Source organism: Ooceraea biroi, chromosome 11 (genome assembly GCF_003672135.1).
Source record: "Ooceraea biroi isolate clonal line C1 chromosome 11, Obir_v5.4, whole genome shotgun sequence".
Taxonomy (NCBI): Eukaryota; Metazoa; Arthropoda; class Insecta; order Hymenoptera; family Formicidae; genus Ooceraea; species Ooceraea biroi.
This window is the reverse complement of record NC_039516.1, coordinates 2808444-2834711: the sequence shown is the minus strand read 5'-3', so window position 1 is coordinate 2834711 and position 26268 is coordinate 2808444. Positions and strand designations below refer to the sequence as shown.

Sequence of the window (26268 nt, the reverse complement as noted above, 5' to 3'; positions counted from 1 at the left end):
TAATTCTTTTAGCTCCAACGAGTCCGCCCACTCCTTTCTTCTCTTGCTTATCGTCGCGCGGAAAATACGCACGGCGCAATACAAATCTGCGCAAATCGCGATACGAGCGGCGAAGCGAGAAAATCAGAATAATTGGAAGTCAATTATTCGGCGTCTATTTTTCGCGTGTATGTAAAATAGAAAATTCTTTTTTTAAGAAGTTAATTCTCTATCGCCGTATTCGTTCGTATATATAATCGGGATAAATTAAATATTTTATTTTTTATATATGCGCAGTATGTCGCAGTACATATCTGCGATATGTACTGCGACATACTATTAAATCGGCATTTAAAAAATTTGGATTCCACATCGGCGAACAAAATATTTCCGTCTATTTATCTATTTTATCTTTTTGAGAACGAGATTTTTCATAAAATGAAATCCAATCGTTTTATATGTTTTTATCACACTTACAAGACTTGAATTATGATCGTCACGATAGCAATTAGATTGATGTCTGATTTCCGTTAAATGTGGTTGATGGACGTAAAGAAATAAGAGATATCGGAAAAGTGTTTCACGAGAGAACCTTTCGTTTTAAATATTTCACGCTCAAATAGACAAAAACTTCATATTATCAAATCATATATTTTTATAATTTATTCAAAGTGTCAAATGTCGCGTGAAAATAGAAATCTGCGGGAAAATTTTCCCTCTCATGCAAGTACTAACTTCGCGTCAATTTTGACTCTATTATATACTTTTCCGTCCGCTAGCTTCGATAACACAATCGAATCGTAATTACGGTAGCGTGTCTTCGTCCGGCAAAACTTGAAAGTTACGGCAACTCTCGTAAGCAATCGTCAGAGTCGTTTAAGCCTAAGTGGTCTAATTTTCAGCCACCAAATGGCTGTCTTCGGATTCCTTAGTACCTCGTTAACCACCGTGGACGAGGAAGTGTGTCTGCGGCTGTCTATTGGTTTTAGATATCTGCTGAGGTCGCCCGCCTCTCGTATAAATGCTCCACGAATGAATCAGGTATATATGATATATATGTACTTATATATACCGGTCATTTGATACTCTCCTCCTCCAATTCACCGTTCGAATCCGTTCCTTCGTTCGCGAGATTCCACTTTCATATTTTACAAACCGATGCGAAATTACTTTCGGAATAACTTGCGCAAACTCGTTCCCGCAAGGAAGATTAATTGATCCTACCGTCGCGTCGGTGCAATCTGTTTTTTCTTTTTTCTGAAATTTTCGATCTGGTCCGTGCTCGTTGTGCCGCATTAGCACGCAATGCGTGCCCCGAAATCTCTCGGAATACACCTGGTCTGTCCGAGAAACTGCCAGCTACTATGTCATCGTGAACAGTCGCGACGTTTCGCCGACGTTTCTCAGGGAAAAATGTTATCCGACACCATACATCTTCGGGATAACGTAAAGAGAGCCGTGGGGTGTCGGTGAGAATAATACGGCCGGAAATTTCCAGAAGTCGACGACGGCGAAATGGATTCCCGCGAGTTATCCATGGGATATGGGTTATGGGTCGGGGGCGAAAAGGGTGAGACAATAGGGCAGGGCCCGGAACTCGACACGGGGAGTACGAGGGGAGGGTCCAACGACGGGTGAGAAAGCACCCACGATTCGTATAAAGTGATTTTAAGTGTGGGAGTCAGCTCGCCGTTGCCCGAGTCGAAAGTTCGCCCTGAGATATGACGGCAAATATTAAAATCTGCTGGCCGATCGCCGGGATATGCAGCCCTTCAACGTGAATCTGAGAGAGCGAGTGCTTCCCATTTCGCAGGAGAATGTGATGCGATCACAATTGAGTCCGAAGACAGAACAAAAAAATAAACTCTTCTGTTAATACACATATGAAGAATCGGGAAATAAGACTGTTTAAAACTGTCCCTCTTGTCTATTATAAAGATTAGCGTAATTAACTGTATAATTAATAGTTTAATTAACAACCCTATTTTATGCGTAAATAATTGTTCAAAATTATGGTTAATACAGATATAGGTTTCTGATATTCGTCTGACTAGTGTCAATTATATGGAGTACACATGATTAAAGAAGATAACGTTTATCGAAGAAAACCTGTTTCAGCCATTCGCACGCTGACGTGCAAACTTATTACCGCGGCATATTTACTGACATTCGCACATTACATAATCATGCAATCGATGACTTATGCAGAGCCGACGGGCACCGTCGGCGATCCCTGAAATTTATCGCGCGGTAACGCGATTACATCGGCGGCAATCGATCCAACGTGAACCCAGTCTCGGCCGCATCGTAAAATCGACACGGTTTCAATAATAACCACACTGCTTTACGTTTATTATTTATCGCGACGATGTCGGACAGTAATTTGGTGCTGATAAAAAAACGCAGCGTACAATATGAAGCTCCATTCAACTCCATTGTCGACGACGATCGTCACGTGCGCAATAAAGATCTCGACTTGCGACGGTACCGTCGTGTCCCCGGCCGGGGTAAGAGGGACAGAAGGGTGAGTTGGGAATGTCTCGTAGACGCTCTGCCGAGATATACGTACGTCGTCTGAAATATTCCGTCCCGGCGCGGTGGATACGGCGAGGAAAATTTTGTGTACTTATTGAGTTATGTACTCGCTTCACGTTCGTCGGATGTATCGAGCCAATTTAGGCGTCTGCAGCCAGATCAACTGCAGCTGGGGAGGCCGCGGGGGGAAACGAGGATGGTGGTGGCGCAGGGACCAACGGGGATGGGCGAATAGCGAGAATCCGAAGGACCGGAAGGCAAAGGAGCCGATTTCTACGCCAATATTTGCGAAACATTACGCCACGACGGAGCGACACACATACTCGCGGAATGAACACTCGTCCTCGTCCTCGTCCTCGTGAATTCCGTTTCTCCCTCCCTCGTTTCGTTTCGGGGGCGGTTGGCAGTGCGTTCTTAGTGGTGCACATCTTTCGCCGAAATTCCAGCGGCGGCGCGGCGCGGCGCGACTTGCGAATCTCGCACCATCGACGAATAGAGTTCGTTTGCTGTAATTTGCATCTGAATCGAGTCGGCGCCCGTGCACTTACAATTAGATCGATCGGCTCTCTGCGGCGGAACCGCGCAAATCTGTCTTCTTTTTCTTCCTCGTTCTCTTTCTTCCTCTTTTAGTCTCTCGAAGAAACGTCGTCGCGAAAAAACGCATAAAATTTTGCCGTTTTAAGATATCTCGAATCACTCACCGAGAAAATCCTTATCCCTCGACGGATATTATAAATTGTGTTGAGCTTTTGATACCGCGGGATGTACACGTGGTACGTCTGTGCGACCCCGCATAAAAAGAAAGTCTTTGGAATTAGATTTATGTGAGGGAATGATTTTTTATCTCATACCGCGCTTTTATGAGAGGGCTTACTTTTTATGCTTTATCGTGATACCCCCCACATTTTTTCTATCTAAAGTAAAAAAATACTCACGGCTTTGTGCGAGGGAGTTGTTTGTTGTTAAATCATGGCATCGCGCATCACTGGTCTCATTCCGAATCTTCTATTTGCGACAGTCGCATTATTTCCCGGCGAAATGCATAAAGCGCAGCGCGACAACTCGGCCGACGCCGCTGTGCGCGCTTCGCCATTATTAAACAATTAAGCGGCTTTAACGTGGCCACCCTTTTTTATACATCTATTATTTAACGCGCTTCGTGAACACGCATTTGACCGACCGACCGGCGAAACAAACGACGAACGGAGCAGTCGCGACCGTCAATCGTCGTTGCAAACTTACCTTTGAGGGTAACTTGAGCGGTTCTCCAGCTCGCGCGGACGCAACCCCCGATAGTTGGAATCGGCCGCAAACGATGATGTAATTCGCACGGTGGCGATATTAGTCGGGGTGTTCGGATACTTCCGGCAACTAACACGATTACCGGGCACGTTTTTGGTTAACCGCGCGGGATCGTAGAACCCCCTAGACTCTCTGGTGGCGGGGGTGGCGCGAGGAATGCCCGCGCCACCCCGTCATAGCCCGTCCGCGCGATCCCCTTCGGCCCCTTCGTTTGTTCCGCCCGCGCGCGTATATATAAGGCACCAAGGCTCGAGGAGAGAGATGTGCGGGCGAAACTTCTTCAGCAAGTACTGTGCGCCGGCATCTACTTGGAATAATTCGCGTAGTTAGCGCACGGCAGTTTATCACGCCACGGGTGACAACGTTCGCCAGCCCGTTACCCCCCTGTATCTACCTACCTACCACCTATCTACGTACGTACGTACGTAAGCTCGCACTGTGGATCCTTGTGCCTGTTTTCGCTGTACACATAGTTCAGTAAGCCGAAACCGAGACCGCGGAGGACGCTCGGTAAGCGCCGGATGAGAAGCCGTCTACGAGATAGTCTGCGGGTCGGTTTTGCAACCCCCGCGAGACGATGCATCGCTCGCCACATTAACGCAGTTTTAATTAACGCGCCGCGCCGCCCCTCTCGTCCGTTCGGGTGGTTCGACCGGATAATTCTCGACTTGCCCGATGAATTATTCGCTTATTAATGTGCCAAGGTTTTGATGAATTTCAGCAAAGACCGAGTGCGACTATTGTGTGATAGGTGCAGTCGCTGATGAAACTTCGATGGTTTTATGAAGACCGTCTCGATAGAAAAAGAGATTAAGTTTTTCAATATTTTTTTGACGATATTTATACGTGATGCTGAGAATTAAATTGCGAATTCTCCGCGGCTGCTGTAGATTTGAGCATTTTTGAATTTATTAAGTTTATATGCATTGTTGATTTTGTAATATTGATGGAATAATACAATCGGAATTAATTCGAGCTCGAATGGGCTTCATGTGCGGTAAATAAATGCACATTAAGATCAAATAATGAAATCAATTATTTTGTAATTATGACGGAAGAAATCTGATTTCGAGTTTATTAGCAGAAATATCATTCTTATTTCCGCTCTAATTGACGGATTATTTTCTCATCATTTTATGCGATCGGATATATTACCTACCAATTTTCCGTCGAACACGTAATTGTATACGTAATGAGCATCTTCTGTTGCAGAAACTGTCGCAATAAATTCCAATAAATCGCCATGATGAAATTGTTCATTCCATTTCGTGTTCCTTCGCGGAAACGGTGTCCTCTCAGTGCAGTGCAATGCTTCGAGGTGTAAAAGATGCTTTCATAAAAGATCATCAATTATCTTCCGTTACGTGCCAGTGCGTATATGCGGGATGTTGTGTCGCCTCGTCGCAAAATCATTGTAATGAAAAGTCGGGGTCGGCTTGCGGATTTTATCCCGGTTGCTCGCATATTCGCTTCGTTTCGCTGCATTAAAGCTTCGATGAAACTATCTCACCGCGCTCGACGATGCGCAACATTATCCCCCATCTCGAGTTCTTCTATTAACGAGAAATGGTTCCATCATCGACGATTTTGTTAAAGGTTTCCCCCCCGCGCATCGACAAACGGATCAAACTCGACGTGAATTTTATGTCAACTCGTTCCGCGCGAGAGGCGCGCGCTTAAAGCCGCGTTATCGGCCTCATCTTTGACGCCATGAATTGTTACGTCCGCCGTTTATATCGATGAAACGGCGGTTGACGTGTCACGCATGACGATCATCACGACGAGGAGCGGCGGAGGTGGGAATCGAAGGGATCGTCTTTTCCCATTTTACCGGGAAGGGCTGGATTGCGCGAGCCGCCAGCTCGGAGGGGCCGACGTCCAAAGGCCTCCGAAAATCGTGGTACGCGCGAGCCGGCGACCTGGATTTATGTCTCCCATAAATTCATGCGACTTCGCGGACCGTTTTTCCGATCTCGAATCCCGTTTGCCAATCTCCCCCGCGCTCTCTCCCTCTCTCGCCCGCACCTTCTCCTTACCCTCTTTTTACCTCACACGCCACGTACCGCTCTTTCCGTCCCCGGCCAGAGCCGCATTCCGGCATTCCGCGGCTTCTTTCTCCGCTCGCCACCCTTCCTCCACCACCCTCCCGTCTGCGGTCAGTTTGCTACTTATTATCGCGTGAAATATCGCAGTCGATTTGTTATCGCGTGGAAGGTGGGCTCGCCTTCCAGTCGCGGGGGGCTCGCACGAGTCACACAATTCACCCTGCCCGTTATGGTGACGAGGGCGTCGAGAAATCGCGACGCTGCCGACGTGTTACATGGTACCCGTTGCGCAAATATGAAAGTCAACGTCAGTTTAGCACTTTGGGTACACTATATGCTGTGGTTCGTTCGTGCACGACGTGTTATGAGCAAACTCGCACGCGCTTCAGTGCGGCATGCGAAGAAACAGCATCATAAAATTCAGCCCGTAAATTGTTAACTGCCGAAGAATTATCGTGTTAACGTCAAAGAATGCTTGCCCTCGCGTAACACGTATAATTGCAGACGAACAAACGCAGACATACGTGTAGACGTGCGCTTACGATTAAATCGTCGCGTTTACTCGCAAACTGCGCTTGCCGGGCGATTCTCGAGGGGTGACACGCGACGCGGACGACCGATTAATGGAAAACCGATGCAATCCGCATGCTCGTCGAAAGAAGCGTGAGTCCAGTTAAGCGAATCGCTTGGCATACAGTAAATACCGCCTGACAAGAAATATCGAATCGAGAGTAAACGGAACGATACACCCCGCAATCTAATTTGTACGAAAAGTGCAGGAAAGGTGAAAGGGAGAGAGGGTGAGCGGGAAGGGGACCACCAGGAAGGATGGTTAATTAGCCTCGCCACAAAGGAGCTCGATTATACGGCGTTATACACGACCGCGAATAGCGCGCCGACTACCTTTTTTCACTTTACATCCCTCCTTTCGCATCCCTCACACGCAGCGGCTCACTTATACCCCATTAGCCGACGCATAGGATATAACCGTATACCCAATGGAAAAAGGGTTGCCGACCTCGATACACAAACCCGACGTCATTGTTCATCGCGTGCGTACGCGCGCGTACGTATGCGAGCGAACGGGTGCAGGCGGCCGTGTGCGCCGGCTTAAAAGGGTGGAACAAATTTCTGCTCTGCGCTTTGCGAAGGCGGATGGCAGCCCCTTTGGTTGAAGGGGCAAGGATAAAATTTTTCGCCAACCTGCGTCACATGTGTCAAAGTATTTCGCGTTATTTTTGCCTTCGAGGATGCTCCCGGTTGCTCTGCTGCTGCTGCTGCTGCTGATGTTGTTGCTGTTGTCGCCGCCGCAGCTGTTGCTTTTATCTCGTAAATCGGATTATCAACTTTGCAAGCCGCTCACTTTTGTGGACGTACGAACGTAACACGGTCATTGTTTAATTCTTGATTTTCTTCGTCAAACACGAGGCATGCTCGATGCGTGGTCGTGGTCCAGAAAAATTTTCCGAGCGGTTTTGGAGGTGTGCCTTGCGACGAGCGTTGCATTTCTTTCGCAATTTCCGGATTTTGTATTTTGTACATGTGTTTTGTCTACGTTTTATACAATGTCATTCTTGCGTATCGCTTCCTCTATGTTTCCATTTGGTGATCGATACGATTGGATTGTCCGAAGAACGAATTATCATCGTTGATGTTACGAAATGCCATCGAAGCGCATGTTAACGACCCGACGGAGGAAGAAAATTTTATAGCCGGCGGATTAAATCCCCATGGAAACACAAACTCAAGTCTAGATTCCTTCGCCGGACGACTCGACCGAGCCGATATAATCCGCTTTCGTTCGTCGCGAATTATTTCGCGAAGACGCCGCCGTTGTCTAAAGACGGCGAGTAGCTGCATCGTTCGTGACAAAGACGCTTTATATTATTTCCAGCTTAATTTCGACTCGCATTATCCGACCTGAATGTCACTCGATATTATTTCAACTGCAAAGCGAAAGGATCGATCTGGTCTGGTGCGCTCTTCTTCTCTCTCGCGGCACGTAGACGGTGATTTCCCTTCAGCGTTAATGCAGCGAGAAGGCGGAAAGCGGAGAGACGGCACGACGGCGACAGGAAGGGGCAGGAGGGGAACGCGCGGAGGGTGAATGAGAGGGAAAAGGTAAGGTTAATTAAGGGAAGACTTAACGACGGGGTTTGTCCACCCACGTCCATTCCCACTCTCCCTCCTTCGCACTCCGTTCGCCGGCGGAGTTTGGCCTGAGCTAACGCGGAAAGTTCGCGCGGATTTCTGAAATTCTAATTCACCCCTCTAATCTGCGCTATCCTTCTTTTCACCGACGTCCCCCGGTCGTCGTACGAGCTCGCTCGCTTCAAGAACGTCGCTCGTCGTCGCCCGCAGGGGTGGAGGAAGCCGAACGATCGCGCGCAAGGAGCGATTGGTGACTCGAGGAGGAAATAATTAAAAGGAGAAAGGGGATGGAGAGAACGGGAGGAAAGGAACCGAGGAGACACGCCAAAACTTCCCTCTCGAGTTCGAAATTGAGAAACATCGCTCGGCTCCTCCGCTCTATCGGGCGCCGGTATTTTGAGGAGGGGCGGAGGGGGACGAAACGGCATTTTCGCGTTACGCGAAATGGTTGGCGCAATGACGCGCGTTTCAGAGGCGGCTGCTCGCAAAATTCGCATAAGTAACCAACGCCTGGTTGTTGCAGCGTTGCGCGCAATATACTTACGCGATTACACCGGATAATAATATTACGCCTCTATATAGCATTATATAGCGCCTTGTAATACGATAATGTAACAATACCGCGTGAATACTGGCGCATTAGCCTAATCTATAGGACGGTGCTCCACGCACGCTGGTAGCTGCCTGTGTACGATGGTAGATCGCCATTGTGCTCGCAAGAATGTACGCATCCAGTTTATTACGCGCATACGTACTTTATGTAATCGCCTGCGTTCTTTATGTAACGATAAGCCGCGTGGCAATCGTCCAGTTATCCCTAAATCGATGGGACTGATGGCTTAATTAGACTTTGGTTTTTAAACATAGGTAATTTTTTTATTGAATTCTGGTTGATAGAAAAAACGGGTGTTGCATTTATTTGCAGAGTTTCTCGCAATTCCAAAATGCGGCTATTTCATCCTTAAATCGGATACGACGTAAATTATTACGGCTTGGTAGAAGCGGAAACCGTTGCTCTTTTTGCAACGTTTCGTAATACACCATAAAATGATGTCGAACGCACGCTTGCTGTACGAACAGCCGTGTAAATGATATGTCTGTCGAATTTCGGGAGCGCGTTTCCGTGAAAGCGGCCCGAAACCGTAACGGCAAGCATGAATTTCAGTATGAATTTCCGCAACTCGTGTGGTTCAGAAAAGCGGATGGGTGGATGGGAACACGACTTGCGGAAAATAACGAAAGGTGAACGACATGCGTGGAGATTCGCTCAACGGTTGGCCGCATTCATGCGAAGTTAAACGTCGAAGGGTTTAGATACGTACTTTTCCCAGCATCTCAGTGACGCAATATGCGAGCGAGGGAAAGAGGTAAAGCGGGAGAGACGCGCTTGGACATTGCGTCGCTGGCGCAGATAGGTAGGACGTTGCCGGTTACCGCGGAAAAGTCGGACGGAGATGGAGAGAGGGAGCGAGAGCGAGAGAGATGCAATCTAGGAACTCTCGGGAACCAATCTTCTCTGATGAAAATACCTTGTCCTCTGTGAGGTTTGATACCGCACCCGCGGGGGCCAATTTCGTTCGTTACTTTTTGGAATACCGCGAGTACGTTTGAATTGGACGTCCCGCACGCTAGGGCCCTTGCGAGGCAGATTCCAGGGGAACATTTTGAGGGTACGTGCGGCAAGAGACGAGCGAGTGTCGGCAAAAGCGAGACCCAAGGAGGCAGAAAATGGATTGCTGCTCTCGTTCGGCTCGGCGGCGCTCCCGCCGATCGATTTCGCTTCCGATGAAAAATATTGCCGCAGCTTAATTAAAGCTTGCAGCCGCGTCTGCGGGCGCAGTTGGAGAAGCGTCTTGTCGTCGATGCACCGTGCGTATCAAGCGCACAGAGAATTACTTATCGTTTTACAGACGCTCCTTAATTTACGTAATGCCGCTTTTGTGGTATCAATGGAATTTTAACGTGAATTGTAATTATATATTAAAAACCGCAGCCTTACTGAATCGAGAGCAAAAATAACCCTCTTAAATATTTTCGCTGAGGAAATGGAGCTCAAATTCGAGAAACCTGTAAATAAAGAGTGCCATTCGTGTTTTCCGGGATATCCTGCATTTGCTGGTCTTATATGGATATTCGACGCTGAACAGGTTCCGGTCGAGCGTTTCAGAAACACTATGTGCACCCGGCTATCACCCGGAAAGGGTTAAATCGCCTGAGGGATCAGCCGGAGGAATTCCATGCTGGTCGTCAGGATCTTCCCGGAATCTGCACTGCGACGCTTATCTTCTCGCCAGCCCTTATCCCTTTCCCTGTCGTTCCCAATCTCCGTTTCTCTCTCTGTTTCACTCTGATCCCCTTCCGGCGTCTCTCTCGCGCTCGTTTTCTCTCCCTTTCACTGTACCGCTCTTTAACCTCCGATGGATGGATGGGGGGGGGGTGCACGGCGAAGAGAGGCACGGGATCGGCGCCAAAGATGGATTCCCGTATCGAAGAATCGGGAGCAGGATTTTCTGGGTTATATTCCCGCCGCGAGCTATACGGAATATCCTGGGATCCGAGCGCACTCCGTTATTCCGACTGCTTTAAAGGGGCTTCCATGAAAGTTACACCTTCGCACGACGTGGACTTTATGATCGACTCGTGTGCGCGCGCGCCGCATTGCATTCAAGCAGCGCATCCGGCGGAAGAAGAGTGCAGGACACGCTTCACCCCCGAGTATTACTCTAAGTCGCGATGGAATATCTTCGGTTGTCGTATCTAACGATAGCTGCAGGATTTCTCGCGATGCTCTCCGAGCTTGAAGGTTGAAGCTTGGCGATTTGCCCCCCATAGCGATGGTCACTATCGCAGGATGCGAGAATCGTATTGCACGAGAGCCCGGATTCGACGCGATTCGGTGGCGATACGAATTCGCGAACTGTAGTCCGACTAGCTGAGAGAGCCCAAGACACTTGAGTGCTCAAAAAATCGAGATTGGGAAATGCCGGATCTCGGTGTGACCACGTGGCGTAAAGCTGTCGGCGTGCACGCGGGCGTACGACGGGTTCGACGGAGGTGACGACGCGTTCGGTTCATGCATTTTTCAACAGCCACGGCATTTGTTTGATCAGACCCGCACCCCCTTCCTGCCTCGTGCCCGGGGTTGCACTTTTCGTCCGGGTCTGGCGAGAGGTAGTACGTCGCGGCAAAACGATCGAGCTGGTGAACGGGGGTACGTTCGAGTATGTAGGTATGGTTGGTAGGATGGGTGGTAGGTGCGGGACGGTGACGCGGTTTCCGTTCCGCAAGTTCGGAACTGAGCGGGAGAGATCGATCGAGAGCATGCCCTCGCGAAATAACCGCCCTTCAGTGCCGTCCGTGTTGTGTGTTCGATCAGATCGAACCGTTTTCTTCATGGCAGCGCGCCGTGCGTGCCGAGCTTGATCGATTTTCCGAACGAGACCATTATTCTCTCCTTTCCGTCTTTCTTTCTCCCTTTCTTCCTCTACCGATTTTCACTTTTCCGCTCGCGAGAGGATAACGCGCGAGCGCCCCAAGGCTCCCCTTTAAAACCGCGGTTAAATTAGTTCGCGATATTCCCGTTTTAAACTTCATTCATTTCTTTTTTATTTTTATTTATTATTTTTATTTATTTGTCTCGCTCGAACGTTTACGAGAACGACGAATGCTTTTAATAGATGAATAAATTATTGTTATTGCAAAAAAGGAAGCTATATAGATAGCCGCAGGCGCGCAGCAAGGAATCAAGAGTGTCGGTGGTAACTCAAATTTTCCAGCCGGATACTCACCGATCACGGTCAAATTGTAGCGGAAGCTGCGCGTCTGACCCTTCCGGAAATCCACTCGACATCTGTACGTCGCCGCGTCGTGCCGTTTTATGTCGTCGATCACCAGAACCGCCGGGCTCGGGAAGGCCGTCCGGAAAAAAGCACGTGGTCCGAAAACGCCAGAGTCCGACGAGTGCTGCGCATTCGTCACCGGTTTCTCTCGCGCGTCGATCCTGCAACGGGAAATTCGCCAAATTTAACAATTGATCAAATGAAATTTTCAACGAGTCATTTCTAAACTCTTAAATATTTATAGCTAATCTTAATGAATATGTAATAACGCACATGTGGAAATTACGATCCCTCTTATTGAATCATTAAAGATATTCTATTTAACAATGTACAGTATATATTATGTAAGCGCTTCATTTATTCATATGAATAACAAAATCTTCTATTTAATATGTATTCCTGAATACATCTTCTATGTAAGATGTTAATGACCTGATTAATCGCAACTTGTAAGCTGCACGCTGTTCCTGTTTCTAAAGTTCGATACAGCGCCACTGAGCATCTTCCCTTTCTTTTTCTTCCGTCCGTTGTAAGACAATTGCCCAGAATTTCGAGTATTCATAGCACGATCGGTGCGGTATTCCGATATGTACCTACATACAGAGCAAACGATCGCAATTTCCGGCCGATGAAATTCGAGCCTCACGCGCAGGTATCGCCGAGCGGCGCGGACAATAGAATCGCGCCGGAAGGGTTGGAAGTGGCGTTGAAAAAAATGTACATTGCGATTCATTGACCACCGCAGCGAACCGTGGTAGTATCGAGTATTACCCGCTTACGAGCCCGATATAATTATTTCAAATCGATGGAATAATTATCGTGCGCACGTATAGTGTAGAGCGCGCGGTGCAGGTAGCCGGCGATAACGCAATTAAATCTCAGCCGTGTTATCCGATATTTTGAACGGACACCGTTCATTTCCGTTTCATCGATATCGCTTCGTAGATAACTAGCCTAGCTGCAAGAAGAAAGATTTTCGATCGCTGCGCATCGAGCGGCGGACCCGTGTCGGCTGATTATAATAGATAATTGGAAAATATAATCACCGCGCTCACCGGTATTCTACGGTATTTACGTTATATTACAGTTTAACGCTCGCGTAAAACATCCGCGTATTTTGCGAAAGTGAGGAATTGTCGATACACTCTGTGCGACTGAATTAAGTCCCAACAGATATGTGCATGTATACGTGTGTGTATGTGTCAACGTATTAGAACTTCTTGAAATTAGAGAAATACCGATAGAGAAATGAGAACGTTTGTGAAGCTATATGCGATCGTAACGGCGATTGGCACGAAATAAATTCACGAAATAATGGGAATCAAAGAAAGCGCTGCGAAACGAGACAGAAATGAGAAGATAGAGAGAAATATTCGCAGTTGATTTTTGCTCGCTTGGTGTTTCCACGATAATTCTGAAATGTGATTTTATGAGCGCACGTTCAGCAATTCCCGTTTGACATTAACTGCAATTATGTGCACGCATAATATAGTAACTATATATTAATGGGAACGTAAAATTTCCCCGCGGCGTAATATCGGATCTCGTTTGACGTAAATGTAATGTCAAAAGCTTCCGCTCCGCTGCGGAATTATAATACCTATTTTATTAACCGAAGTGGCGATACGAGGATCGCGATCAACGCGCAAGGAAACTTTCCTCCATTATTAATCTGGGTTTGCTCGAGGGTACGATACTCGTCATCGATGAAATCCGTAACGTGTGATTATTTAATAAAAGAATTTACGCGAGGTCAAGAAAAAACTCGATTTAATTTAATATAGTGCGATATAATACAAAGGCACAAAAAATACGACGATATCACGTCGTCAGATATCCACGATGCGGGATCATTTGCACGATCCTGGAATCCCGGAAGTAGACGGAATCGCACGTCCTATCATATCTGAGCCGAGGAAAGATCGAGCCGCGCTTTTCCGCGTCTCGAGTTCGCGAAGGCTTATCTGTTTTGTGGTGGCATAAGGGTCCTCATTTCTCTTCCACTCCGGATTTCGTGGGGACTACGCGATAACGTGAATGCAAGCGGATGCGAGCGGGAACAAAGCGACGGAGACGAAGGGCGGCTCGATACAGCCGCGTCCTGGTGCAATAAGGAAATGCGTATCCCTCTCCGTTCCTTTATTCGCCGGCGGAACCGTTCCCTTATCCTTCGCAGGCGTTCTCGAGGAGCACTCGAGCCAGACTCTCGACTCAACGTCAACCGGGTGCCGAGTACGGAATCGATGTCTGTTTTATGAAACGTTTTATCTTGCCGCGCGCGGCAAGCGTAGCTTTCCAATATTTCGCTCGACTCTGCCGCCTCGTTCACCACCTCTTCCTCTGATCTATCGCACCCTATTCGCGCTATTATTCGCTCCCGCTTCATCACGCCAACCGTTCCTTCGATGGATCGACGGTATGTTTCCGCCTCGATTATCTTCCCGGGAATGATACATATTTTTTAAGCCAACGGTCCACTGGAACCTGTCGAGTGAACGTCTCTTCAGTACTGTCGTGCTGAATTTTTTAAGGAACAGCCACGGACAAATTTCGCTGGCGCATGTATGTCGTGTCGATGTTTATTGATAAAATAAAAAGATGAAAATAAAGAAAGAAGCAGCGTTTCGAAACTTCAGGGAACACCAGTCAAAATAATTCAGAACCGCTGTTTTAGAGGGTGATAAAATAAGCAAATACGCGACAAGTGTGCCAGTGTGTAGACTGTCGAGAGCTCGCGGGCGAAATGTTACTATTTCTAGTCGTTGATGGATTCTACTCACGATTATCGATATTGATCGAGAGAAAGGCAAGGAGGAAACGTCCACGTTTAAGGGATGTGTCTTTTCGCGGACATGTACAACTGGAATCAGGGTTCGTTTCGTATTTAGGTTGAATAATTTCAGGGTACAGTTAAATTCATTTCCAATATTCCGCTACGCTCTCGTGCACGACCTTTCCTCCCTTCCCCGTCGCGCACCTCGTCCTCCCTGGCTAACGATTCGACCGCCCCGTGCTCCTCGTAAAAATGATAAATGTTCGGCGGGCAAAGGGTAAATAGCAACGGAATAAATGTACGCCCGCAGCAGCTACTTTGCATCGGGTACAAGAAAATTATACGTTTCTAAATATTTATTGGCGCATTAATTTCGTGACGTGTCTTTAACCCGGACTCTGCCTCGCGCCACCCCGCCGCCCGTCCACCGCGAGCACGGAGGTAATAATTCTCGTCGCCGTCCGTTGTTTACTCACGGCGCGGGGGATAAAGTCGCCGGAGACCCCTTTGCAGTCTTCTAGATTACATGAATTTCGAGAGCGGCTGAGTGCTTTTTAATATTTCGCTCCACTTTTACTTCCACGCTTCCCAGCCTGTGTGAGTCCACGTACCCAGGCTCCCTTTGCCCTTCGCTGCCTTCCTCTTCTCGTGGCATCGCGAGTCTGCGGTCTTTTATAGCGAAAAATAACACGCACCCCCCGTGAGGCAAGGGTAAACAGCGAGGAGGCTAAACGTATGGCACCCGGTTTGCGCGGCGCGCGTGCAATAAAATTCTTTTTTCTTCCGTAATTCCCGCGAGTTCCATGTTAATTTGTCGCGGTCCCTTGTTTCCCCGTGAAAAAGCGCGTTTTCGGCTGGTATCACGATCGCTCGAAATTCCCGTGGCACTTTTTACACTCCCGTTCTAATCAAGTCAATGAGGCTGTTACGTTAACGCAGTGATTTGCAGTTTCGCGCGGGACAAGCAGCCATGATATTCATGAACGGTGTTTTTACGTATCCGTACTGGCACCTCTGCATATATATCGCGCTGTTTTCATAAATCAGGTCTCTCCGAAATTTATCGAACGTGACATCGAGCGCTTCACCTTCGCCACGATCGTTCACGCTGCTCCGCATTAAACTGCAGTGATGCATACGCGATGATCATCTCTCTGACCGAGCGGCTTTTCGTCTCTCTTCTTCGTTCTTCTCAGCAAGTGGCGCGAAAAAATCATTTTCTTCCATTCTCGCGATCGACACTTTGCTCGAGGGTGCGATATCCATGAGGCACGTCCCTCGCACGTTCTGACCTCCCGTCTCAAACTCTCGTCGTAAAAGTGACGCACGATCCCACCGTGCAAAGGGTAAATAACGGCCGAATAAATGTACATACTGCCATCCACCGCTATTGCCCCGGGCTGCCGTCCCTCTCTATTACATTCTCCGACCGCAAAACGAAACCGCGAAAAATATGCCACTTTGGCGATTCCGCGTGTCGCTCGGCCGACCCGTGGAACACGCGTGCAGATACGCGCGGGAATGCTCTGCTCGCCGTTTTACCGCGCGGCGGGATAAATTCACTCGTAATTGTATCCCGCATCGCGCGGTGTCCCGCACTGCGCCGAGATTGCCGAGCGTTAAGCGTTACATGTCGGTTTTGTTATCGCAAAATAATTTGCGCGCGGGTATAAAGTGACAAATAGATATCGCGCGCGTAATTGAAAGGGACACGTCCATCGCGGGCCCGATGATATCGGTAATGCAATCATTCCGCGCCGCGTTGGCTGTGCCACGCGGCGTAACGGACAACGGTGTGTGAATGGAAGTTCGTGAAATTTGAATTTGTTCCATTGGGATAACAGTCGACCGCCATAATCGATTTCTGCCGCCCCGAGCGTGGTTCGCGCCAACACGCGCGCGATCGGCGGACGATGACGACGGCGACGGGAAACACCGGAAATCGCATTGACGCCAAACAGAAAAAGAATCAACTCTCCCTCGAGTTCGAATGCATCAATAAAAAATTATCTTGTATTTCTCGAAGTCTTTTCTATCAATCTTGCGGAAATAAAGGTATACAGAAGATTGCACAAAACGACAGAACCTCGATCGAGGCCGGAAAAGTGTCGGAAGGGCGGCCGATCTGCACGGTGAAATTTAAAATTCGTTCGAAACGTGATTCGGGGCACGTGAATGAGACATTTTCCGACAATGTACCCAAAGCGTAACCAGTGTTCATCAAGAGGCATAAAGCGCGCTGGTCTGCGGCCGAGGGTGACGAGGGGAAACATTTGTGCGCGCTAACTCACGCGCCCCGACGATTCCTATTTGCGTTTTCGCTTCTGCGGCTGTCGTCGACAATGTCCCTCGTCCTGAGTCTCCCTCGGTTTCGCCGACCATTTCCGCTTCGTACGGACACACGTACCTACGTACGTACTTGGGACCAGCGTTCGCCTCGCTCGCTCGTCGGATTTTAGCAGAAATAACGACACGCAGTTAGACATATCGGGTTAGCGGCGCGTAGCTGCGGCTGACGCTATCGTGACGTACTACTGCCGGCCGATCGCCGGTACACGCCGACCTGTATCACTGTTTTACATTTTCCTCCCTCGCTCCTTCGCCCTCTCTGAATCGGCGGGGTTTCCCACCCCTCGCGCGCGCGCGTAAATCATTAATGGAAATAAAACGTTAATGTAGCGCGTGTTCTCATAAAACGATCGCGCTTGCTGTCGCGCGCGGCTCGCCGGCGTTACGCGAATTACAGATTAAAATGCTCGAATGTGGATATCGGACCGACAAGCGAAGAAAATTCGAATTAGTAGCCAATCAATCTGGAAATGTCTGCGTGATGACCGCATTCGACGGCGGCAGAGCGATGTGCGAGCGATGTCGCGACAATTTGTCGCGGGATTTATTTTTCGCTGACGGCGTTTGCGAAGGGTTAACGACTGTAACCGTTTCGATGAATTTGAATGATAGGAACAATATTACGGGCGCGCGGTGCCGCGCACCTCGTTTCGCCATCGTGTTTTCCGGCGCGATTACCGTGTGATGAAATCATGAGGCTTTCGCCATAAATACTCGCGCGACGGGATTTGCCAGCGTTGCTTGTTCCGATGGGCGATGCGCGAGTTGTTCCACGCGGTTTATGACGATGATAACGCGTTACTCGCGCACGCGATGGAACGTATGTATTGCGACGCACGGGATTCAATTTACAATTAGTTGCCGGATTATCTTAAAGGGGTCGTCGGAGCGCAAAATTGAACCCGGTATCGTCGGTGTATCACGTTTCCACGTCGTCAGCTCGCGCCGTAAGTGAAAAATCGTCCTATCTTCGGAGCGTATCCGGGCGCGGGAGAGCTCATAAACTCAGTTTCGAGCCTGCCGCCACCCTCTCTCGCCCGCTTGCCCACCCCTGCTTGCCGACGAATCAAAGAAGAGACGAAGTTGGGGTGGCTGACGATACTCGAGAAATATGCGATCGCTGCGCACTTTCCTTTGACGCGCCGCGCATCGATAAGAGCGCGCGATTATCCCGCGGGAAAATTTCGCCTGGAGATTGTTTCTCATATTACATGCCTGCAGACGACGCCGCACAAAGGACACACTTTTGTACCGATTTCCTCTGCACGCGAGTGCAAAATTAAGCCCGAGTATCGAGTACACGATTTGTCTCGCCGCGGTGATATTACGAAAACGTGACAGCACTCCCGCGCGATTCGCACTCGCGTGACCACTCTAATCGGTGAGACTTTACCCGCCGAGAGACCCGAGGAGGAGAAGCAACGATGAAATAATCGAGAAACGCCAACGTGAAATTGCGCGCGCGCTCGTTTCGTGCCTGTGTCGCATTGAGTTCTAAATTCTTTTGACTCGCAGCCGCGCGCGTAATGCACGCTCGCGGGCGGGCTTTAAGCTCGTGTCTTGACCGCTTTTCATCCCGCTCGAAACCGCCATCGTGCGCCAACCCCATCCTTCTTCATCCCTCGGCCAGCCGGTCGAACCTTTGAAGAGTTCCCGGAACTTTATGGTCCGGTAATGCTTGTCCTTAGTAGCGAGGTCGGCCTGATAATTCCGGGTCGATAGCGAAATTCAATATTTCCACGGTAATAGCCTAGCACAGTGGCGATGGTAATGCGGCGGCAATTCGCCCGCATAAGTCCCGTGTTAATATTTAGGGTTACTACTCGTGAGCACGCCACGCGAGTGCATCACGCGCTCTCGCGCGGCCACTAGAACTCATGCTCACACCCCTTCGGCGTTGGCGTCTGGCTGCTTTTTCGACCTTCTAGTTTTCAGCCAAAATTATCGAGCCTGGTGAGGTAAAAGCAGACCTCTGCGAGGTGAATCTGATGCAGCTTGATTGACTCCAGCCTTCTACGATTTCAATGACGTTGAATTTGAAGTCACAGGATTTTAAATTAGGGATTCAAGTTTGCGGTTGAATCAGCTTGATATTATAATTATATTAATATCCGTCAATGCCGTTAATTATTAATTTCGTTAATTTTAATGATGTTCGAGGGCTAGACAATAGCGATATTTACTGCTCCGTGTTACCCCAAAAATTCTCGAGATTTTATTGAAAGATCGACAAAGGACAGACTTTTGTTAGGGGGCCCGAACAATTAACAGCGGCTTCGCGTTTAAATTCGACGACCTCGTCGAAAACCATGGCCGGGCTAATACATCACTTTTTTAACGGTGTTTCCTGGCACGTCACGGTGCTTTGTTTTCACGGCTAAACATTGTTATGCAGATGGCACCAGACGGCATTGTTGCTCCGGCCGGACCTCCGTGCGCAACTGCGGGCCCATTCTCATGATAATTTTTGGAGATTATTTTTCGTAATTTCTCACGGAATACGTTGAACATCCTCTTTTCTTCTCTGGTCCTCCGAACGGGAGAGGGGGGAAAAAAACTTAATTCTCTTCTCGCGTACTTTATCGCGTTTTAGCTAAGTACACCTCGCCTACTCTATATCGCTACGTGCGGTAATTGAACGTCGCTAACGAGTTCAAGTTCGCGACGGATATTGCGATTACCTCCATGAAATACCTCGACTGCAACGATTTGACCTTTGATCAACGTTAACTGACGAACGTACGGTAAATCGTACGTTTCGTAAAACACCTCCAATCTCTCCCTCTCGCCTCTCTCTTTCTCTCTCCCTCTCGCCTCTCTCTTTCTCTCCCTTTGCCACCTCCAGTCTCATTCGAACGACACCCTTTCAAAGCCAGTCGTGGAGGTCTAAACGGCCGAAATTACTTACTAAGTAGGGAACGTAACGGAAAGACCCGTTAGTATATCAAGATCCATTTGCGATGCGGGGATGGGAAGGGGTGGCGCGGACCAATTCGCTTAAATCGCGTTTCTCCAATCCGACTTGCGTTACTACGGTCGCGCGCTCGAATTTCGCTCCTGCGTCATTTCTTCGCACCGAAGCTCCCGCACGCTCACTATGAATACCGGTGGATTAAATTTGCCCCTTCTCTCTCTCTCTCTCTTTCTCTCTCTCTCTCCATCCCATCAGCCCTCTCCTCCACGTTCGCTAAAGCGCGGATGAAAGCGTAATTACATGCACGTCACAAAAACGCGACGTTACGGTGACACGACAGCCATTGTAACACCGTAATGCCCGCCGTGCCATGGTTCTCGTTATTTCAAATTGATGATTAATTATATGTGTAATTATAACAATAATAATGATAATGATAATGGGCAGTAATAACATCGTGTGGCCGGGTTTGGACGTTGCCTGTAATGATTGCGAGCGTGAATTATCGCCCGCGACGGAGCGGAGCGGAAAGAGGGAGAAGAGAATAGGGGCTGGGGGGTGGAGAAAAAGGAAAATGGAACGAAGTCCGCACGAGAGCGATGACAGCGCGCGAACACGACAGGAAACGTACGCGGCGGCTTTACCGCGCGGGTATTTCATTCGCATACGCGTGCGGCCACGTCCGGCCCGGTGAATGTCGAAGGGGTTGCTCGAGGAACGATAACGTGACAAAACTGCGCGCGTGTTTCCTCTCTAAATGGAAGTACGTGTACGTAACCAACGCTGTCCAACGGCGGCGCAACTGGAACGTCGTCTAAGCTGCGATAACAGGGATATACCTGTCCCGTGTATGCGCTTCCTCGATGAGGGGCGAAACACAATTACGTCCTATCAGCGTTCATTGAGTTTCATCCTATTATAGCAAAGGTGATTTATAGAATTACCGAGTGCAAACGCGAGCGTTTATGCCGAAGGAGTAGCTCGACTCTCCTCTCGCTCTCGCAGCTTCGCCACGTGAAAGCTACGTGCGCGACATTTTTAGTCGCGCGTAAATCTTGAAGGAAAATTTATGGAAATGGTCAGGTACTTCTTTTGCGCGTGGTGAACGCGTGTACTCGCTTTTTCCGGATCGATAAAGCGAGAAAACCGTGCGAGAAAGAGACTCGTCGGATCACAGGAGCAGGTGCATCGTGTTACGAAATGGGAAATGTCCCTTTGATAAAAATCGTGATTAAAAGAATCTCGCACATGATAACAAAGGCGCTCGGCTTTGCTTTCCTTAGAACGTGGCGCAGCCAAACGGAATCCGCATTCGCGCACATTGCGTCTTTATTTGCATGCAAATGCAAAAATGGTACCCGCGCCACATGGCGCGTTCTTGTATAGAAAGGAAACGCAGGGCGCAGGGACATGAAAGAGAAATAGAAGTGGAAAAGATTATTTGATCCGGTCGCGCGATAGAAACAAAACAAGCGGAACGCCGGAGAACAGTAACGGAAATCGATAATGCTTGAAAGGAATCGGATGTTCGTTGGCGCCTGGACTCGTCGATTCGGACTCTAATTATCCGGACCGCCCTCGCGAGAGAACAAAGAAACTGCATCTTCGTAGAGAAAAGTGGATTCTAGCGAGGTGGACGAGTGGTCCATGAGGCGGAGAGAATTCATCTTACGTCGAATGCCAGGAACGTTCGACGGTCTCCGCGAATTGCAGGTGAGCACGAGAAGCCCCATCCATGAAATGTTTCAGCACGATACAGCAACGAACGCCGCGCGCGATTATCAGCGGCAATGAAAAGATCACAATCGGCAAACATTCGTTTCACGCTATTAGCCAAATTGGCGCAGTGCAACCCCTCGCTCAGCCCCTCCCCGTTGCACGCATCGCATAGCGGACGACGAATTAATTTCGCCGAATCGCGCGTACCGTAGTTGATTTTCGACGGCGGAAACACGCCGTTTTGGAAGCGAATTTCACCGCTGTCAATTCCGAAAGACAGTTCTGCCCAATATACATCGATGTGTTCCCCGTCTCGCCCCCTCGTCGCCACGCCGCCCGTCCTGAAATCGAGTCTGCGCGACCGATAACAACTACTGTATCGCGGTGCCTATGCTTGCACTTTGCCGATTGACGTTCCAACTTTCCCTCCCCGATTGTCGACGAGATGATAAACCAATCCGCTCGCGGACCAATTGTGCGGACCAGTTGGCCGGGGCGGACGGTTCAATATGATTCGATACGTTACCGGCGATTCCAATGATAACTCGTGCTCGAGTGCAGCGCGAGCGAAAGTCCAATCTCGACGTCCTCGATCACCGGAGGGGGGGGGGGGACGGGGTGATCTTATCGCGCGCCCTACAATACGCCGATGTTCACCAATGAGATGGCGGCGAACGATGCGAAGCTGGACCGCTCTCCGATGCGTTCTCTCAATGCACCCTCGCTCAAGTCGCAATCGACGATTTTTCCAGAAATTTCAACGGGGAAGCGTGCGACGTACGGAGAATGGGGAATCGTTCCGCGGGAGGACTACTAATCTTACGGGTTTATTTTTGCGCGCAGGGATCATCCCACCTGGCCGATTAAATCACCAATTACGGACGTGCTGTACGTAAGCCTGGTCGGATCGCGCAACCAATATCCCTCATCTCTTGCTCCTCAGCCATATTTCTCCCTACGTTGACCCGTTCCATCTTTGTCATACCTACTCTATCAACTGACACTCACCGGCTGCGATTTCGGGCCCGCCAGTTATCCTTCTCTCCCCTATGTTATCCTTTCTATCTCGATCTCTCGTCCGCGTTCTCGCTCGGCCTTCCCTCTCGCACCCTCTGATTTAGGTCGTAGCTGGCCCGCTAACTGATTGAGGGTGATTGACGCTCTGGCTGAATACCGGACAAGCCCAGAACCCATTATTTACTGCTCGGCCCTGTACAACGTTATAATTGCCGGCAGCTATTCCACCCTCGCTTTCTCTCCATTTTCTCTCGTCCTACCTCTCCACTTCTGGTCGGTCTCGCATGTTGGTCGAGCGAGCGAGTGAGCCGGCTTATCGACTAGCGCTCATTGAGGCCGATTTCGAGACTCTCGTCGCGATCAGGGTATCAGCATACGTTTTGACGAAGCGTTTATCGCTTGCGCGAACCTAATAACGTCGGTACTTGCAATTAGTAATAACGCTTGTCACTCGCCATTTATCACCCCAAGCGGCGGACTGAATGGTGCTTTTCGAGACGGATAATCAATCTGTAATAATAAGATCGCGAAATAGTGAGGTTCGCGCCAAGCGCTGCGGATATTGTCTCGCGCAAAATGCAAACGCGCGGCACCCTTATACGCTTACTCAAACGGGAAAAGTAAATTGACTTTTTAGATCTCTCTCGAGAAGATCGCGTTTCGGGTGAAGTTTCGTTTCTCAACGGCCGGCCTTCGCACGGAAGACGTTACGTTCAGTGTACAGTTTGTCCCAAGAAAGTGGAATCGATCCGGACGGGGTTAAGTAGCTCATGATCCTCGCAAGAAATATACTCGCGTTATGGGCTCGGGCACGAATCACGTTCGTGGCCGGCCATTCCCCCATCGCGGCTGCTGTCATCTTAATCCCCTGGATCCTTTTTACACGGCTTTCTCATTCGCATCCTCTGTGTACCCGAGCCCTTGTGGACTTTGGAGTCCGGGGTCGCACTGGGACCACCTTGCCTCTTATCCACTTGAATTACGGCGAGGCACGTCCGCACGTAGTCGTCCTGCTCGAGGTCGGACACCTCGTTCATGTTTCACGGGAAGGCAGCAAGATTCGCCGAATGATCGGCTCGTAAAATATAACTGACCGCGGCGGACGGGACTAAATTTTATTTTATCGTTAGGCCCGCCTTCTCGGCTCGACCCTAAAACAAATGTTAGCGAAGGGACTTTGCGCGAGGGACGTCGATGACTTTTTGAGAAACCGCTCGACGAAAATTCACGACTCTCTCGATAGATTGTAACAAAAATATTGATTGAATGAACGAAAGTATGATCTTGTTAATCCACAATCAATATTTTCTTGTTAATTCACAACCAATATATTCTTGTTAATCCACAATCAATCAATATTTTAAGATAAAAATGAACGAAGTGCACTTTGAATTTGCGCCACAGAAAGCTATCTAGGAAAGTAACGCGGATTTAAAAAAAAGATAATGAAATCCTATCACATAAATCGCTAACACCAAAGTGAACATAAAACAATCACGGCGGAGACTTTGACGCAAGAATCTCTCTCGCGATAAAACGGAGCTCTGCGCGATCGTTCGTAGATTCGATTTCGTCTCAACCGCAGGTCACTTCTAGCGGAAGGTCCCATGACAGATTCCTGCCCGAAAGTTGCACCACCACCACCACGTAACGCATGAAACCTCGTTTCCAAAATTGAAGAAACGGTTAGTTGATTTTGACGATGGTCGATTTTCGCGAACGAACGCGACTACTGGGAATACGTTCGGGTGACGTCACGTACGACGAAGATGGTGTTGCAATCAGGTCAGGTCGATCAGTCAGTTGATAAAGATTCGAGGGTTTCGAGGTTTTGTCCGGAGTGAGATGTCGTATCCGCGCGTAACTAGAGTGGGACAATAGCTCGGCGAGCGTGTCGACCACAATTCTATGAACACGAACTATGGCTTCTTCCAATCGTGTAACACATCAGAATTTTTCCATGGAAAAAAAGCTTGCGCTCGATCTGCATCGTTGATAAAAATTTCGCAAAACCCAAAACCTTTCTAGACATTTAATGTTAATTTAAACATTTTGTTAACTCTGAGAGATCGTAAAAGACAAAGCTCTGAGAGCGAGATAATGTGTTGTACGTTAAAGAACAAACAAGGTACTTTCAAAACAAGCAGATTACACGGCTCGTTTTACGATGTTCTCTGTTGCAAGGAAAATTTAGTAATCTCCTCTCTGATGTCTTCTACATCCATTTTTTTTATTAATTTAAGACTCGTTAAAGCACCGCTGATATTAAGCATTGATTAAGCAGCCAAATTTCCTTTCTTTGTCATTTTTTCTGCCCGCTTTTTTTACCGTTCTCTTTCTCTCTGAACGTTCTTCTTCTCCGAGTCCTCGCCTCGTTAAGGTGCGACCGGTGCGAGCTTAATAGGAGCTAACATCTCTCAAAGGAATCACCAACTAAGACAGTTTACTGTTATAATGAGATTGCTGCGAGCAACACTGTGTGGCATCACGCATTAAGGAAACTATTATGTACAAGTCGCGCACACACATTTAATAAATCATCGATATCATCGTTAATTACAAGATACTTTGGTACGTTTTCTTAAAGATGGAATTGTTCATTAATTCCCTGTTATAATATATGCGCAACTTCGTCAAGGCAAAGATTTCAGCGCTTTAATCCGATGTCCATTAATCATGGAGTCGACTTCTTTATCGCGTGTAGCTAAGTACCGCAAGCCCTTATTGCCGCGTTACATAGTTTCGTAGATTTTGCTTATCTCACCGGGTCTGCGACTGACTTGGAACTCGGATGTCGACTGCGAGAGATAGTATGGAATTGTTCGGTCCTTTAAGCGAGCTGCATGTGCAGGGCGGCGGTTGGAAGTTGCTAGATGCTTCCAAAACGTTGCAGCAAGGGATGGCCGCAGTTTCTGTTTTGATGCGTCAAGAAGCGCGGAATTGTGCTTCGGATTGCGCCAAAGTTGAACTTCTGCCGTGGCCGTCGCTTCAAAGCACCGAATTCTAGGTAACAGCATCAAGTCCTGATCGAAAATTACGTTTGCGGAAATTTCAGTCCACCAGCAATGTACACATTATTTTCTATTATTCCGTTTCCATATTTCCGTTATTTTGCATCCTTCCGACTTTAACGGAATTTGTGAAGAGCAACGTTCGTACATCTAACCGATGTTATTCAATTTTTGTCGGTCGACGAGATAATTTTTGAAAAACCAGGACGAAATGAAGCAAATAAGGACAAACCTCACTAAATCGAGATGTAATGCAACGCGGCTGGAAAATAAAATACCATCGCATCGACATAACACGCTGCTATCCTGATCTTTAATCGCGTCGCGAAGTTCAAACCCGTAGAGCTCCCTCGAACAATTCCTGCGATCTCGAGAGCGATGCCGCGTTCTCGGTATTCCAGCTTTGCTCGCGAGAACAAAGATACTCGACAGAGATGCGAAGTAGAATCCCACGTTAAGGAAGCAAAGGAGGAAAGTTCCCAAAGTTTCAAGCAGCCTCCAGTATTTGCTGCCATGTTTCAGCGTACTCGTTTCACGGACGCTTGTTCCTGTTTGCCGAGTTATAAATTGAGTGTGTTTAGCTAGATGGAGAATGATATTTTTCCGCAGCGTCGAATGTCGTTTCCTCACGGGG

At 48.5% G+C, this 26268-nt stretch overlaps 1 protein-coding gene across 1 annotated transcript in view; it reads right to left on the bottom strand.

The window, feature by feature from the left end:
- Nucleotides 1-26268, bottom strand: part of LOC105288222 (nephrin) — a 309061-nt gene that overhangs the window by 65259 nt on the left and 217534 nt on the right. The window contains exon 3 of the mRNA XM_011354326.3: nt 11801-12012. Within this exon, the coding sequence (XP_011352628.1) occupies nt 11801-12012 (212 nt within the window). The remainder of the gene's footprint in view (nt 1-11800; nt 12013-26268) is intronic.